The sequence below is a fragment of the Opisthorchis viverrini genome (assembly GCF_000715545.1).
Source record: "Opisthorchis viverrini unplaced genomic scaffold opera_v5_326, whole genome shotgun sequence".
Lineage (NCBI taxonomy): Eukaryota > Metazoa > Platyhelminthes > Trematoda > Opisthorchiida > Opisthorchiidae > Opisthorchis > Opisthorchis viverrini.
This window is the reverse complement of record NW_008751982.1, coordinates 533,758-552,516: the sequence shown is the minus strand read 5'-3', so window position 1 is coordinate 552,516 and position 18,759 is coordinate 533,758. Positions and strand designations below refer to the sequence as shown.

General features: G+C 47.6%; 1 protein-coding gene across 1 annotated transcript in view; it reads right to left on the bottom strand.

The window, feature by feature from the left end:
- The window catches only part of T265_10018 (hypothetical protein), a gene marked incomplete at both ends in the record, with an annotated part of 30,051 nt that extends 12,602 nt beyond the window's left edge, over positions 1-17,449 (bottom strand). Inside the window, 9 exons of the mRNA XM_009176263.1 lie at positions 22-231; positions 2,216-2,399; positions 10,766-10,937; positions 11,407-11,529; positions 11,892-12,174; positions 13,991-14,211; positions 15,102-15,317; positions 16,629-16,964; positions 17,410-17,449. Coding sequence (XP_009174527.1) covers positions 22-231; positions 2,216-2,314 — 309 coding nt within the window. The remainder of the gene's footprint in view (positions 1-21; positions 232-2,215; positions 2,400-10,765; positions 10,938-11,406; positions 11,530-11,891; positions 12,175-13,990; positions 14,212-15,101; positions 15,318-16,628; positions 16,965-17,409) is intronic.
- Between the last annotated feature and the right edge of the window lie 1,310 nt (positions 17,450-18,759).

Below are 18,759 nucleotides of genomic sequence, written 5' to 3'. Positions count from 1 at the left end.
TGTTTCTGACAGACAACATACATCAATACAGAGGGAATCCAGCGTACGCGCAAGAGCCACCTGTTGACCTGCTTGCTTCAGTGTGCGAACATTGAAGGTGGCTAAGTAGACAGGCTTTCGGGGTTTGAAAACAGACTTCGAAGTGTTTAGAATTGTAACCGAACTCAGACGTGCAGAAGCTGCAGCTGTGTGATTCAGGGCGAGCAACACGGTAAGTCCTAGAGCTGCGACCTGCGGAGAAAGTATTCGAATTTGGGTGGGGGAGGGTGAAAGAAGGAAAACGTGAAAATGTAAGAAAGGAAGCGTCAGCAGTAGCATGTTTTCGCTTACCCGCCCTGCTGTATGCAACAAGTAAGGCGACCCGGCTGATGGCACGACGCGACGGCCGATGTGGCATGAGTGTATTTGTGTATATGCAGTTCATTGTCGTACGTGGGCTGGGATACTGCCAGGGAGCCCACACCTAGACAGGAGAACGATTAGGGTCCTCAACCAAAGACTTTGGCTCAAAAGCCTAACCGCAAGGGAGCGGTGTTCGGCTGGAAATGCAAGTACATTACCATTTTTTTACGGAACACGTCGCCATACATGTTAGAACCCCCAACCTGGAGGGTCAGGAGACTGTGTTCGTCAGACCTCTACCCATGGACCAACCTGGTATGAGAGAATCTGTGAGTGTCGCGTGGACACCCTCCAGTATAGCTCAATGGGTCTCCGAGGTACACAAACTACCACAACACGGTAAGGTTCAGTCTCTTCGTGACGGGGAGCCAAACCGCTGCGGAAGATAGTGTGGCGGGCGAGAGATAGCAGACTTCAAGAGCTACTTAAAATCAAATCGTTTATGGGGCCCTGGGAGAAGCATCAGAAGATGCATACGGCTAGGCAAAGCTTTGATAACCTGCTGAGTAGGATGATGGGTTCCGGTATTTTGAGGCACGCGACTCGCTGGGCTATATCAATATAGTCGGATAAGAAAAACAAGAGCCTGGGCGGATTTTCGTGGGTGAAAAGAAAGCGTTCAGCTGTAGCACCCTTCCGGTGCCTAGCTGCCATGCCACCCGAAGGAAGCACGAGGACCGAGATACTGCCAGGTTGCCCAAGCCTAGACAGGGGAAGTCGAGAGGCGGAGGTCGGATTCGAACCACGGACCTTCCGGTCAGTAAACTCGCGATCTAACCACTTGGGCCATCTCGCCCCCCCCATAGGTGAAACAATGTATAAGAGTTGTTTGTTTGGCGCCTTTGGTCGAACCTGCACGCGCAGCTTCAGCTCACGACTGAAAAGAGGAACGCCATCAGATAATATCCAACCGCATAAACAGACCCCGAAAAAGCAGTCTACAGCTGCTCCATAGTGGACTCAACTACCATTTGCATAGTTGGGGAGTCGGTATGATACGCGCGAAATATCTCATTCAGTTTTATAAAGGTTTTGCGAGTTAGATGATGGAACACGCGCAGCAGCTTCATATAAAACGAAACGTCACGGACAGTACCAAAGAGCGACCTGGCAGAATAGTTTCGTACCACGTGACACAGCAGGTGAGCCCCCCGCCCACACTATCGTAGCGCGCATATCCTGCTTCATCTCCCTGAAGAACCCCCATCATTAGTATTCTATCAAAGGACTCATCCTGGAGGGCTGATAACTCCTTGTTGTGCACCGCGCGTCAGTCAGCATCAGCAGTCTCGTACAGTTGAAACCAGCGGTGTCGGCGAACCCGTAACGAGACAATCAGAGAGCGAGTTTTCGGTTGCTTAACGGGACCTTCTGTTGAAGAATGTGTCCAACACCAGAAGTTGCGTTGGTCATGCCGAACCATCGCTTGTCAGAGAGAGCGCTATTTTCTGTGCCCCATTCAGAGCGGCAGAAGCAGAGAGGTGGCCAACACTTGACCTGGTAGAGGGGTACGAAGATTAAAAAAGTCTGGGCGCAGTCAATGCGACTCGCTTTCCCGAGTACGATCGCGTAATCCCTACTGCATCTGGGTGGCTACGCTGCAAGCTATGGCTGCTAATCGATATCAGTAGCATTCTTTTCGTCAGCTCATATCCAGATTACATGAATGAATGTCTGGAGGCCTGGGCGATTCGAAACGATTGTGGTAGGCTAGCTCTAAGTAGCTTCGAAATAAGGCTTCCAAATCCAATCATGGTACGGCAGGGAAGTATCGGTGTTGAACACTGACGTTGCGCTGTCGATGACGTCATACCTTGAAGACCGAATGCTCCATCGCTAGTTTTGATAACGATGCCCCAGAGTGCTTGTGTTGGACTGATCCGGTGGATGTAGCCATGCTTGACTTGGGCATAGTAAATTCCACAAAGCGAAGCTTAGAAACGCCTACGAAGCGAGCTAAAGGCTTGGATACGGTCGCAGATACGAAGGTTGTGCATCTGCAATGGCCAGATTGCGTTCTCGGCTCAGTAGGTATGGATGATGGTGAGCGTCTGTTGCGGTTGCCTTCTAACATAAGTATTTTAATCCAGTGACAACCTCGGATCCGAACATCAACCAACACCCAAGACAGTATCTAAGAATTCCTCTATTGATGTTTTTATACGAGCATTCTCCGGTAATGTGGGTAGCTCATAGATCTTGCCCAGTCACTCCACCTTCACGTGTAGCCCCAGTGGAAAACAATATGTGAAACCACGCAGGATTCTTGGTACTTAGCTTTTGGTAGTTTAAAGCCACTTACATAGAAGCACTGGATCCTGCACAAGAACTTTATCCCATTCGAACCCCTGAGACCTATTAAAGTTTGCCGAGGGAAAGATGCGATCTGAGTGCGCTTTTGGAGACAGTGTAAAATGGGTATCGTGTTGACTGAAAACAGCGTTTGGATCGAAAAGGCTGTTGAAGCTCAGAGAGGAACAAATCCTGGGGACGTCCAGAGAAAGTTGTAGTTGCGTCCAGAATATCCATATTTATGGAAGCAGCGATGCTGCCTCCTCTGAAGGACAGGTTGGAAAAGGTTGACCCTAAAAACCGCAGAATCCCATGGTCCAACGGTTGGCCGTAACCGCTGAGTGAATCAGTCAATACGGCCAGAATACTTTGAAAACCAAGGAGTTTGGTGATGCCGTTCGGAGGCCAGCCGCCCCTAATAACTGACACCACAACTGGTGACAGCCCGAACCCATGGTGCCAATTTCGGCAGGGCAACTTTAAGTGATTCTGCAGCAGCAACAGCAGTCCGAAGAATCTCAAATGAGGCTTGTTGAATCTGTGATACGCAGTATGTCGGTGAATGCGACAAAAACATTTGGGCCTCCGTCATCTTCCACAGATGCTGTTGCCAGCTCGATTACTAAATTCAATCTCGACGCTAAATCCGGACGAACTTTTGAAAGTTGACTCAAGAAATATGAGGACATGTTTCAAACCGACTTTGCTCAGTTTGATGATGCATGGAAAATTCGATTTTTGCTGCGGAAAATGCGGACAGCTGAACATGATTGGTTCACAAATTTCATACTCCCCAAAACTCCCTCGTGGTAAGCATTTTCTGGCATCAATCATGGACAGCGATCTCGATGTTGCCTAATTGTCTTTTGTCGCATCGGAGAAGTTGGGCGGACATCACTGCCCGTCGCTAGCATAGATCCTTCCATATTTTCGCATGCTTCATCCACGTACTACCTGTACAGTATTGGTTTGCTGTGGAGAGCTTCTGGACTAGCTCAAATCGATACTGTTGAGCTATGGTAGTTCTTCAAATTTGGTGAATTAGCATGTTTCCCGCCGCTTTGCGAGGGACTGAGGGGAAACGAACCATCAGGCGTGCTCGCACCATGTGCCCTGGAAGGAACAGCAGCCCTGAACTGTAGCTCTCTGCCAGTGGCTGATGGCCATGTGATCTAACTTGGTCCACGGTTGATTCGCAGTTGGTAGCTGCCAGGTTACGCGATGCGAACATCTATGCTGAAGGTTTGTACCGGCCAGAAACAGTTCATGATCAGCACGCAACTGGAGTAGTCGATCTCCGTTGTCTGTGTGACGAGCATTGACTCCGAATCGACCGCCCAAATGCGACTCCAAGGAGCTCAGACGACCGACTTGAGCGTTCATATCGCTCGCAAGGTTCATAATCTCAGTTCTTCTTGCTTGATGAATGGAATAGAAATTACCCATGAGAATCAGAACTGTTTACGTTGGGCCATAAGCTAAAACTACCAACAGGCACCGCTTTTTATACCGAGGGAAGTTGATCTTGATTGATTAAGCTGGATAACGGGACGGCACAAAGGCGATTGTTTAATGGCATCTTATCCAGCAAAACACGTTCAGTTCTCGGACCGAGTGCAAATCCCGCACCGTACAGTCAACGAGCCATCGCTTCTTGTTCACCGAACGCACGGAGGGAGAAATGTGAAAGACGAGTTCGCCCCTGACTTTCTGATATAGAAAACCACGCTTGCGTCTTGTGTGCGTGTTTCGGAGATACGGCATAAATCAATTCTAAGGGAGTAAAATGCTCCAGCGAGCATAGCCTGTTCGCCAATATGACATTAATTATGGACGTTAAAATCTCCTTTATAGGAAGGATACCGTGGATTTAGAAAGGCGTTATTCTGTTTATTGTTAACGGGCAGTGTGGAGCATAAGGCCCTTCGGTCAGGTAACTGACAGTCAAATCACCAGCGACGTTTGCTTGTGTTGTAGTAAGGGACATCGGTGGACAGAGAACTGTGCGGACAAATGATACTTCCTGGTTGTCTAGGCCGAGGAAGGTCTTCGGTTGAGGTACCTCACCTTGAGCCTTAGGCTCAAAAGCCTGACGCACAAGGCAGAGGGAAGGTGTAGGGTTTTGTTGGGGGAACGTGTCCATAACTTTTGATTAAAAAATCTGACAGCGGACAGTGGGGTAATCTTTTGGGACCCTACGCGGAGCCGATGACTCAACAGTTTGACCTGCTGGGCTGCAAGGAGTTGTACCGACCCGTCGGCGCAGAGAGTAAGGAATTACTGTGTCATTCCTGAGGCGGCTGCACTCAGCAGGTGCCTTTTGAGCAGCACCGGATTCTTTGACTTTGAAAGCACTTAGGCTATATTGAATAATGTTCCGACGATCAACCGTTTGGCGACCGGAGAGAGCGGGTTTTAGGGTCGACCCTTCTAACCCGTCCTTCCTCAGAAGGTAGCATTACTGCTTCCTAGAATATGGACATGCTGGTCGCCTGGTGGAAACACCCGATTGCTGTCGCGCTCCTACCAATGAGGACAGTAAGACTTAACCCCCAGACTGCCTCGTAGCGCGATTACTAGCAGTACGAGGTCTCATTGCTCAGGTGGTTCAGTTATGACCGATGGGCATCATTCAATCATTTACTGAGGTGCTGCTTAGGAGGACGTACAAAAATTAGTCGTCCGAAGTCCCGCCGGGAGGCTGGTTAACGGCCAGATATGAATGGTCAGTGTGTAACGCTTTGAATTCGTCGCCTACCAAACAATCCACTTAGTCACGCATGATGGGGGAACACTGTAAGTTCTAAAGCCTGTGAACGAGGATAAAGGAGTACCGCAGTACGTCACAGTGTCCAAAGAACCCTCTGGAACTGTCGAAACATTTAACAAAGGAACTCTGGTCGAACTAGGGTGGTGCGTGTTAAAATACGAGCGAGGAGTGTGGACGTAGCGTGCTCCCAATACGGACTATCGATCCGTAATTGTCAGCATATTTATTAAATCATTTGGAAGTCTCATTGGCATGATCCGCACCGAGTACCCCTTTGTCATGCACAGGGATAAATATCGGGCCCTTTGACTATGTGAGTTCGCGTTTTACACACTGATGGGTTTCATGCTAGCAACACACTGGACGGTGAGTCCCATAAATCATTTGTCGAGACGATGATAGATTTAAGTGAAATTTCGTTAACGGAGGACAGAATACAGAGAGCAGATGTTCGAGTAGCCGATTGACACCGAGTCGTAATTTCATGAGATTTACTGCGCGACATACGCAGCATACGATGAATAGAACAAGCAACAGTGCCAACAACAGCGCGCCGTCTTTATAAGAATCACCAACAGCGGGCACTCCCGCTACCCATCAGTTCAAAGTATTCCTTGTGTGGAGTTTCGAGGTGACGAAGAGAGGCTTCGGTTCGTAACCAAAATAGTGATACAGCTGTCCCCCCTGGGTACACAGCTGTCGTACAGCGAAGGGATGGCAAGAGTGAGATAATGTCAGTTGTGCAAACTTAGACAGTAGGAACCAGAAAGCTGGTTGACCTTCCAGTCAATAGTCTCACACCTTGGGCTGTTTTTTCAATCCACCGCACCATCCATGAGCGAAGCAATAGCGAGTTGAAAAAGCGTATTATGACGCATAGTTTGTAGCCAAGGAAACGAGCTTAACTGTCCATACTGGGATGCGAAATATTAGACTGAGCACCATGCCTCGAATCCTCCACTAAGCGGTCTGTGGGCTCTCATCCAGCGTTCAATTCTTTTTTGAAAGATTGAGACATTTACAGCGGGGACGGGGTGATAGAAGTCTACTTTCATTTTGACTGTTTTCCATCGGGGTCAGACAATGGAAGTTGCCAGAGCAAACTATGGAATGTCTAAAAAGAGAATTAGCGTCACTCGTCCATAACTCCAAGAAATTGTAGCAGAAGACGATCGTAGGTTGCGGTTCCAGGAGTTAGACTACTCCATCTGACTGTACAGCTGTGCTGTATTTGGACAACAATACTAATACCACTACTAATAATATCAGGTACCCGAGTAGGGGTACCTCCTTGAGCTGGACCGGGTTTGTCGCTCTTTTGAACCATACACCACAAGTAGCAAAGTCCAACCACATGTATCCCCGGACTCTTAGAACCTTAGAACTTCATCAGGAAAAGGTAAGAGATGATCTGCTGCCGTTCTGCGAACAAAAAAATCGCTCAGCTGTAGCACCCTTCCGGTGCCTAGCTGCCATGCCACCCGGAGGAAGCACGAGGGCTGGGATACTGCCAGGTTGCCCAAGCCTAGACAGGGGAAGTCGAGTGCCAAATGTCGGCTTCGAACCAGGGACCTTCCGGTCGGTAAATTCGCGCTCTAACCACTTGGGCTATCTCGCCCAAGTGCTCGCTATCTGCGAGCACCATAAGTGGCAAACACTCAAACTGTCGAAAAAAATCTGACAAAGACGCCGATGATATCAACTATTGGCCATATCCTGAAGTGTTTCTAGCCGACCACAGGGCACAGGCAAGCCCCATCATGAAAGGCGTATTGAGCGGACAGTACCCAGGATGGGGGGCGAGATGGACCAAGTGGTTAGAGCACGAATTAACTGATTGGAAGGTTCGTGGTTCGACCTCCCCTGTCTAGGCTTGGGCAACCTGGCAGTATCCCAGCCCTCGTGCTTCCTCCGGGTGGCATGGCAGCCCGGCACCGGGAGGGTGCGACACCTGGGCGGTTTTTTCCGAAATTCCTTTCCCTCTGACACACCAACGGCTATGGGCAGCCCTCCGTCATTTTCGCTTTGGAACTGCATCACCGATGAAAGTGCCAGTGATGAGTACTTTGCTTCAATGGCAGTGAAGCATCGGTGTTGAACACTGAAGTCATGCTGTCGATGATGGTGCTTCTGCATGAACAAACATTTGCAACCGGATAAGGTGTTTGTGGGGTGCAAAAGCGGGTTCGTGTATGATGTTTCATAGATGTAGCCCTATTATGGAGGGTGCCATGGAAGACGACGGTTCCTAACATTCGACATCAATATTCAAGGACTGTGCCGAGAACGTCGTCCTGACGAAAGATACAGATTACTAGATCCACCCTTCAACCTAATGCAAATGGGTGAACGACAACCGAAGAGTCCTTTGAGACTAGCAACTAGCCATGACCCACATGGAACCAGTGGACATTCATTCAGGAAAGAACGAGGACACTGACCATTGCAAAACTTCGCACGCAATGAACTCAAAATGACCACAATTCATGGACAATGTTACTTCTGGGAGGTTGCCAGACAAAAAGCAGGCTGGCTCAGTAGTTAGAGAGCGAATTTACCAACTAGGAGGTTCGTGGTTCCACTTCTCCCCTCCAGGCTTGGGTAACCTGACAGTATCCCAGCCCTCGGGTGGAATGGCAGCTAGGCACCAAAAGGGTGGTACAGCTGAACGCTTATTTTGTTATTCAGTGTTAGTATACCTATAAGCAGAATCCCTATAAGATATCGTATGAACTATACAGGCGGTGAACCGAAAATGCGCCTTGCATGTGACCAGAATTCCGCCAAACACCACGCTCTTGTGCAAATCACCCAGAGCTACAGACTGTTACTAGACATTCCCGTCATATAAGCCCATAATAAACCAATCTATTCATTCATTTGCACGTGCCACAATACAGCACCCAATGATACAAAACGAGACACCAACCCGTCCGATAAAACTCAAACAATCCACCGAAGCAAAGGATGGTGTACATTTTACACTGTATGTATTGGCTGCCAATTGAGGACAGAAAGGTTTATACACATACTAAATGAGTTACAAATGACATGGACAAAGTCGAATGATACATTCGATCGTTCAACGTTTGGAGGGAACTGTACAACGGAGTCACCGAGGACCGAGAAGGGTAGCAATGTTGAGCAGCAAGAGAGTAGACATTGAAAAACGGGACGAGTGACGGCAAGAAAACAGGTATCATACACAACGCTTCAATGTTCGCAAGTGGTACCTACAAAAAGCCCTGACAGTATTTGAATATGACTAAAATTAAATGCGGATAGAAAAATACGGGCAGTAAAAAGTCTCAGGAGATTGTATACACACACACACAAGCACAGGTAAGGAGGATTCAAAAGGGATATGGACATTAAGGGAGGATTGTGAAGGGAGAAACATTTATGATTGTTAAAATATTCTGGGAACAAGTTTGTAGGGGACTAGCTTCTTGTACATGGTCCAGCTGATTCCGTGCTTGTCTTCATTGAATCGCTCCGTTTGATGTATGCGACGCAACAGAAAAATCGTCAGAATAAGTGGATAGATCCACGGCATTGCCGAAGAGAAGCCTTTGGTTAGAAATAAAAAAAATAGGAAATCAACTGTCACAACAGGAAAACTGTGCCAGGGAATACAAGGATACATCAATGTATATCTGAAATGCACGAAAAAAGTTCACTCAACCCGTAGTTGATGGGGCGAGATAACTCAGCGGTTGGAGCGCGAATTCACTGTATCGCAGCCGTCGTGCTTCCTTCGGAAAGCATGGCAGCAAGGCACCGAAATGTTTACAGCTGAAAGACCATCGTATTTGATGGGACTGCAGTGAGTAAACGATGTAAGACAAACAAAACGCAGCTTGCCTGCATTCGCACCCACCGAACTTCTTGGGATGGAATTCATGACCGTTGACTTGTCATGTTGATCTTTTAAATATAAGTCTAATGAAAAAGGGCGGCTCTAATTTTGGACACACTAACGGCGCGACAGGACAAAAACTTAGAGGGACTGTTGAAAGCCCAAGAAGCGGAATGCACCACAGTTGAAATATTGCGAAATTACTCGTCAGTGCTCAAAAGACAACCTACAACGAGAGCTCTTATTAACAGATGTGACTGACCATTGGAAACTGTGCCCTAATATCCACAACAGGGCGGTGATCTCTCTTTAGAGCGAATACCTATTAGTACAATTGGAGCCATCTTTCCGTGAGAAGTCGCTCTTACTAGGGTTAGGTTATCTTGATCAGGGGCAAAGCTGAAAAGTTCTCATTAATGCATCCATAGTTGTTAACTCGTGTGTTCAATCAATTCTTGACTATATCGACCTCGCCTGGATTGTTGGACACTTCCGACCGGTTTGCAAAAAAAAACGAGTTGAAACTTATTCAGTGGCATTGATTGCTACTTCGTTGTGACTTCGGTCGGTCCATCTTCACCATCGGCATACACAAGCATATCAACGTTGATCGTGAGGTATCACTGCCGTACCAACAGGCAATCATAAACGAGATTTAGCTGAGACGCAGTCCGTTACCTTTTAAAAAAAAATAACAGTTGGTATGCAAATGAATGCTTCGCGAATTTCGTGCAATTTGGGGTTCAAATGGAACATAGGATTGACGGGAACTCGCGGTCTGCACCTCCTGACGAGCCCCAAGAAGGCCGGAACCGGTCGTGGGGTGCCAAGGAGTTCTCCGTAACCTTATGACGTGTGTTTATTGAAATCCTTCTGCTCAAAGCCTGGAGAACAACCTGCACAAATCTAAGCGTTCAGACAGTCTGACATACACAGCATCTCCAACGAAACGCAGACAGCGACAAGCATTCCCCGAGAGTCAATGTACCGGACTCGTACTTGCTTACCTATGGAAGCGAACGCCCTTCCATAAATTCTCCGGTTGGAATTATCATACCACTAGGTGATTCAGACTGAATTGTTGCAGGCAAAAACACCTAAATTTCTATCCGGTATTCAGTTATCAATGAAACTCTCCGTGCTCAGTATCACCTAGAGACAAATGATGAAGTAGTGTTCACTCAACTTCGAGGCTGGGTCCTAATGGTGAAAAATCAAGGCCTCACGTAATACTGGTAGCTCGCCAAGCCCACACAGATGGTTTCAACAGAACAGAGTAAATAGTTCTGCATCAATACTGGGTTAACTGAATCCGAAGAAACGGATAGGGTACAAAGGTTCTTTTCATTAAGCGAAAGTTGTTGAGACAAATGCGTCAGATCCCTGGATCGCTACCCTGAGCGTCACTGTGCTACGGGAACGCTGCTGTCAACCTAACATACCACAAAATGCCAGCGGCTAAACGTTCGAAGACGTCCAAGGTCGTCCGATCCAGACGAAGCTCTGTTACGAAAAAGTTTAGCTGTTCCGTAAACACGTCACGGATGACGTAAGTTGGTGAACATTGCTCGCGTCCCAATAATGAACACATCAGTGTCAGCAGCATTACCTCATCTGGCAAGATGCATTAAAACCGGTCAAAAAGTCTAGCACTCCAAAGGTACAGAAAAATCGTTCAGCTGTAACACCCTTCCGGTGCCTAGCTGTCATGCCACACGAAGGAAGCACGAGGGCTGGGATACTGCCAGGTTGCCCAAGCCTAGACAGAGAAAGTCGAGAGGCAGAGGTCGGGTTTGAAGCACGGACCTTCCGGCCAGTAAATTCGTGCTCTAACCACTTGAGCCATCTCGCCCTCCCCCTAAATGTACATGATTTATGCTAAAACAATGAGACGTTTCTAGCATATCGTGGAACGGCAACCAATTGCCAAAATATCAAGTGCATAGGCTAGATGCCCCGTTTCATCTTTTAAACAAAGATCCACGATTCCTTGTGACGAAATTAACAAAGCTGGACCGAGAAGGGAAGTTGTGCGATATTCCGGCATTTGACAGTGAACGCAAATAAAACAATTAGTACCTACCGGAAGGAAGCGAGGCCGCATATGCCATCAAAAGGTCCCCGAGGTAATTGGGATGCCTCAAAACACCCCACCAGCCACCAGCAAGAAGACGTTGCGTATGTGGACCAGAGATTTTGCTCACATCTGTGGGTAAGACAATCACCAAAATGCAAGTAAATAAGATAGAAGAGGAGAATAAGGAACGGGAACTGTGACCAGGTTACACTGGAACACTCGTAGACAAAAAGCCCCTCATCACCTAGACGTAACACACCACTGGGAATTTGGCATGCGAGCAAGAGCCGCTTGTTTCGGGGTGCGAACATTAAAGGTAGATAAGTAGACCGGAGGGTTCGAAGGGTTCAGAGTTATCAGTGAAGTCAGACGGACACTAAACATGGCCAACAAAGCCAACAAATCAAAAAAAAAACTCTGGTGAGATCGTAGCTTGTGTGAAACCACAGGGGAAAATAGATGGGACGTCAATGACGGGTAACAGAACGTACCAGCAAAAGATGGGTGATTAGGCTGGTTGCGGAAGAGATTCTTCTGGTTGTTGGACGATCGATAGATCCAATAACCCACGAAGAAAAGAACGACGGCACATGCAGTTAAAATCCAATGATGATAGACCGGATCACCGGTAGGTGTAAATAAGCGCCCAACATCGGGTTTCGATGACAAGTAGGCTGCAGGTAAGCCGTACAGGAAAGGGAACAGCAGCGCTCCTCCAAGCGAGCGATATCCTAACCCATGATGAAGGACCTCGAAAGAGGTGGCCAATGTGTGCTGTTGATGACAAAACAAAAAACAGAACCATTTTACTGGAAAAAATGATCGAAGAGCGGAAAACGCATGACAAACGACGAAACACAAAAAACCAAATGTATAGAAACAACACAAGCACTGCAGAGTACGAGCGCATCTGACATTATCAACACACTGCTGACAGTTTGAATGGTGATGAAGCGTTTGTCACCTAGCTGCTGGGCTCCGTGAACAGGTAAACAGCTTAATCGATGGACCGCAAACACACTCGGTGTATATAAGTCTGCAGAAGACAGGCGAATGGTTCTTAACACTCGGCTTTTACTTGCCAGTTGAGTAAAATCCGCAGGGAGTACATGTTAGGTACACCGGTGTCGACTTAGGGGCGTTTTTATTACTAACGTTACCTTCTCACAGCGAATATACGCTGACCAGCGTCCATTGTGGTCCTAATGACCAGAAACAGCTGGTTAACCACGTCACTGACGACAGTCTCACCAAAGATAGCTGCGCTGACGCTGGCTTCGGTGGTTGACTGCGCTACAACCAAAAAGGGGAAAAAATAAAGGCCAACACGAACATCACGGGGTGGATACAAATCCATTCAGTCCGGCTACAACTGGAGGTAAAAAGTCTATTGCTACAGTGACTAGACACCGAGAAAGTATTACAGGCGAACGAACAGCAGAACGCGTGTCGAAAAACGTAGAAAATAATTAATCCATCACGGTTGATGGTGCTGGGTGTTCTTTGCACCAAAAAGGACATTCGCAAGTTGCCCGGTGTTAGCCTAAAATGCTCCGATCGGAGGACACCGAAGACAAAAGCGGACCGTGTATCTGCAGGGATCATGACACGCGCAACATGCAACACATTGCGCACTACAAATGGCCCTTTCATTACAGCGTTTGATGTCTGATGAGAATGATTAATACCTTTGGGGTTACAATACATCGGTGGAGAACTAGTGGAACTTCCCGAGTTCAGAAGAACCTTCAGTATCTCTATGATGTGCAAGGTTTGTGCTGAGACTGTCTTAGGCGGAATGCTGTAACGACTAATAAGCCTAACTCGCAAGTGGTTGACCAAAAGATCGGATGGGGCGGGTTCTGACTGGTGTGGATTTAACAGCCAGTCACCCTCCAGTACCCACCCAATGCCGGTTGCCAATAACGCTTCCAGAAGGCGCCCGAGTTTTCAGTGTTGTCGTTAGACAATTTAGATGCGACGTCCTTTACACGGATTTTTGACCTGTTTTTGGTCGTGTGCACGCTTGGTGGTTCAGCTGGAGCTCCATCTTGAGAGGATCCGGCCGAGATTAGGTAATAAATTACGAATAGATATAATAACTCGTCGACCACCACACTGTTGTGGTAGATTGAGCTGCCAGTCACAATAACGGGGATGTCTGCATAAGCCAGGTCAGCGCTTTCAGATAAAACCTCATGCTATAGGGGTATGTTATACTGGTGTTTAAGGTATGATCCGCGAACAAGCATGGATGGACGATGATCTTACATAGTATTATAATCGTTCAGCTGTAGCACCCTTTCGGTACCTAGCTGCCGCGCGCCACTAAAGAAGCACAACTGGGATACCGCCAGGTTTCCCACGCATAGAGAGGGAAAGTCGAGATGCAGAAGAAGGGGTTTGAACCACGAACACAGCACTATGTGTTTTATCAGTCCAGTTGCAGATGTGTGATTACACGTGACCAGAGCACGCTTCAGATCATGAGCAGATATAACACAGGACGCCTCAGTATTGGCATATAAAAACCGTCCCATTCGCCTTGTAAAATCGAAGCGGACGGGGAAATCCAACACTAAGCGCCTACCTCAACAGAAACGGCATCCACCAGCCAGATGGAATGCAAAGCAACCAGGACGGCCAAAGCCGGACTGATGCGCCCATATCGTTCCCATTGTGCACACAGAAAAGTAACTTCCGCGAGCAATAAGCCGATTGCTGCTGGGCGATGAACGACCATTTTCCAATCCAAACCGAACCAACGTGGTCGCAGCGGACGGCCAAACCAAAAGTCAACCACAAGATTACCTGGTGAAAATAAGTGAGTAAAGAATTGAACGACATAGTTATTCCATTTGTGGTATGAAATGCTATAGGTGAGGGGAGTCTGAGGGAGAAACAGATGATTGTGCGATTAACCAATTAACTGCGATGGATTCGGCATAGTTATCAACAAGCCAATCACTTCATCATCATCATCATCGTCAGCTGCGATAACCGCGTACTTGTCGTAGTGGTTTTCGCTGCCGCAGTTTCGTTCACCGATAATTCGGGGAGGCGGGGTAGATAGCTGCGCATTGGAGGCGGGAGCTGATAAATCCGTATGTAAATACAGCACTGTCAGGTGGGGGGATTGGGAAGGGAGCTATGCCATTGAAGCAATAGCTTGGATGCACGAGCTCCACTGAGGGCGCGACTGGACTATGCCTGACGATGTCTCCAACCATTAATGTGGCCCGTTTCGGGGTCCCCATCCAGGAAGAAGGCAATGACCAGCGCAGCTGAATTTGCTGGTAATGGCGTTTACATTGTTTGACCGCCTCTGGCTCGTACAAAACAAAAAATAATAACCGGACCCAAGGATGCCCCAACCAATTACCGCAAACATGTGAATATGCCCAGCAGATTATAAGCTGGTTATGTTGCGGAATATGGGTTGCCCGGATGCGCAGCTTGGTTGTTGGTCCGCTCGCTGAGCTTGGCAGTTGGATGGCAAACGTTTCATCACCAATCGAGGTGACTTTAGAGTTATTAGAAACTATATATAAACTACATAAACACTGTATTGACAATATCACTGCGATTGCTGCTGAAACGCTTTCAATCCAGTTGCCAAGCTCAGCGAACGGACCAACAGATCATAAGCTACTGGTAACGGCAAAACGAAGACCGCACCTGAAGCACTTCAAGTAACTCACCTGTATTACCCTCCGACGAACACTGAGAACGCGGCAAACGGCGTGATACAGCAAGGATCACACATGCGGCGACGGTAGCGATGTTGCCCATGGCAGCCAACAAACCCAGCCAGTATTTTGGAATCATCATACTAGGTTTCACGCTGCTCAGCTGCGGCAATTGTCCGAATTGTGCCACAGCGTAGATTGCGCCAAACAACATGAAATGGACCAAACCTGTGGGAATTGTGAAACAATGATCGTCAGGAAGAAAGGTATGAAAGAGATTACGAGCGTTTGGGCGCTTCGGGGCTAATCGCCTTCCAGAGTGGGAACCGCGTGTTCTCCATTGCACCTGGTTAGAGACGTTGCAAGATATGGCTGCTTATCGGTGTCAGTTTCTATTCAGATTGCCTGAACGAGTGCCTGGAGGTGTAGGCACCTCGGAATGAGTAGTAGTAGTAAGCTAGCACTATGTCATTTCCCTATCCGCCTTTATTCTTTTCTGCACCATAAGACTTTCAAGTAAAGCATGGATGTACGACAGCGAAGCATCAGTGTGGAACACTGATGTAAGACTGTCGAAGCTGATGCAGGGAGAACAACGCACCATGTCAGAAACCGTCCACAAAGTTGCTGAAAACCTTTCGACAACTCACCAGTTTCACACTTTTGCTGGCGACTCACCAGGTAAACGTAGTCCTCGAGTTTCCGTCAATTTCATGTTAAAATCGGACAGATTTCGACATATACAATCATTGCATATCAATCTGATTTTCCCGAGAGACTACAGTTGAACCTCTCGTTTATGACATTCAGCTGAGTCTTCCGTGGAAACCAAATTAATATGCAAATGAGTATTTGTTGGAAACTCAACCTATCCTTTCGAAAGACAAAACCAAGTCCGGTTTGTATTCAGGGTTGTTAACAGCTGAATGTCAGCAACACAAAGCCCTAAAAGAAGCGCCTCAAGAGGAGGGTATTTATGCCATACGACTTGCTACTACCGCAAACCACTCTACTAGTAAAGAAAATCTGTCGACGTATAATGTTACAGAGAAGTTTGGCGAGATTCCTGCGGTGAAATAGCCCAAGTTCACGCTACAGCGGCTATCGGGCTGCAGGACAGTTAAGAACGCATGTGGCACAGGGTCCGTGATAGTGGGGATTGGAATATAGCTTACGGAATGCATGTTCATCCAGCTTTCATAGAAAATGTAGCTGGCAACGCAGGAAAAATTTGTCCTAGCAGAAGTCCGAAAATTAAGAACTCATAAAATGATGACAATGAGGATTTGGTAGGATCGGCCACTTTAGGATGGTTGCTGTGGTGACACATTGTATTGACTGCAGATCTCGGTACCAATCTCGACTTCTGTCAACGTCTGGGCAAATTGGCGGGAAACGAGCTCTCGTCCTTCCCTCGGGCAGCTAGCCACCGAAAGGATGTTACAGCTGAACGGAAGACTTAGAGGCGAGAAGTAACGTCATTAGGCCAAAAAATTCGTTGTCGACGCAGTTCGATTAGCGGTCCTGTTATCAACTTACCATTTGCTTTGTAACCCGCCCGACGCGCCTCGGTGTTGTAGTTCCATCGATTGCCAAAAGGAATAAAACGAGCCATCAAGAAGTGCAGGAACAAATAAATAAGTACAAATGCATGGCAGCGGTAGTCAAAATAAACGCGCCAATCGACTGGCCAGAAAACGCCGGCGAAGCGATATGCTGGACCCCAGAGAGTATAGGGAGCTTTGGCATCAGCGTTGGATCCCTGCGACGAAGTGGATGTGAACACCCACAAATTGAACCAGTAAAACAACGGTAGAAAGGTAACCACAGACAACAGTGCTCGGAAGGATGGAGGGAAAACTTTCTCCTCGAGGACTGTGGAAATCCTTTGGTAGAAGTTTGCAGAAAAACCGGATTTTGTTGTACGTACAATGGGACTCGGGGATCTAAAAACAAGAGTACAAAAATGTTAGTATCGAACTTCCACGGGCAAAAGCGCAGGGTGGCACGTTGATCAATATAATCCGAGGAAGTTAATCCGAAGCAAACTGATGAAGGCCCTCTCGTGATGAAAAATAATTGCTTCCCGAAAATCCGTAGAGATAGAGAAGCCTACAGGACGAAGATGTCGCTATGGAACCGTCACACCACACAAGTACCTGTACTCTAGACTTGAAGGCCACTGGGATCGTGACACCTTATCTGCAAAGCCTGAGTAATTCTATTTAGACCAAGTGGCCCTTGATTGCTGCTGTCTAGCATGCTCAAAATGATAGCGGTATCGTTGTCAAAAGCACGTCAATATACCCAAGCGACTAACCTATATGTGGACTACTCGGTTTACCCATCCACCCACACATAGGTAATCCGAACGTTGATGCAACCTTCTTTCATAGGAGTCCCACCGCCCGAGGAAGTTAAAAATAGAGCGATAAGTGAGGTTCGCCGTACACCCATATATTTGAGAGTTGAGTAATGCGACAGTTTGGGAAATCCAATCCACATCGCACAGGAAGCCGCCTGACGAAAGCGACCAAGATGGAGAAGTGAATCTACCCATCACGACCTACGGATATCACTTCGCCGTGGTGGTCGTGCCGCGATGACCCCGGCGGATTATACTGGCAGGATATCAGCTCCTTAAGGTCCAATCATGCAAGGAAGGTGAACGCGGGGCAGCCCGATGAACAGCCAGTATCCGTACTTCCTGGCAGGTATCAGCTCCTTAAGGTCCAATCATGCAAGGAAGGTGAACGCGGGGCAGCCCGATGAACAGCCAGTATCCGTACTACGGCAAATTGTAAGACGAGACGTCCTGAAAGCAAAGCCGTACTGCTTTCTGTGACAGTGTAAGGGTGACCAGCATATTCATTTATAGAAGCAGAGATATCGCCTTCAGGAAGGAATGACGCGTTAGAAAAGGTCGATCGAAAAAACCACACACTCCGATCGTCCAAAAGTTGACCGTGATTATTAGCGCATTATTCAACACGGTCGAAATCCTTTGGTACCATAGTCCGGTGCAGTGCTGAAGGCATCTATTGTACACAGCCGCACAGATACTTCTGGTCGGAACTTCGCTTTCGTTTTGTGTGAATGTTGTGCTTCCGAAACATGCACACAACACCCCAGTTCGACCGTACACCTTATGACGAGCCTAGATGTCCCTGGTTTCACTCTTCGAGTATTTGATGATCGTCACGCTATGACTCATGGTATATGCAGTGTAGGAATTGCACACGCCCTGGAGTTGAAAGTGTTTTATTGTACTAGATCACAATAAACCGTCATTTCTGTACCGTACTTTTGTCTGGTTCAAGTGGGTGGGTGACATGATTTCAGAATTGGACAACTAGGTCTGGAAGCACAATTAGGTAGCAAATTTTGAAATCGATTCACAGCGTGGGAATATTGCGGAGTGGAAAGCAGTGAAGCAGTGGTGTCAAGCCCGACGTTGCTATTTTTGATGATGAATGCGGAGGGAATTCTCCCGTTATGTGCCCAAAAGCTTCCGTCCCAGGCCATCACAACTGTTCACATCGAGTTACCTGGGAACTATCAACCACAGGCCAATCATGAACTCAGTTGGATTATGTGCTATCAATCACCGATGGAGTGCATAAATTGAAGATCATCCCGTTGGGGTACACAACTTGTGCCCGACCATGCC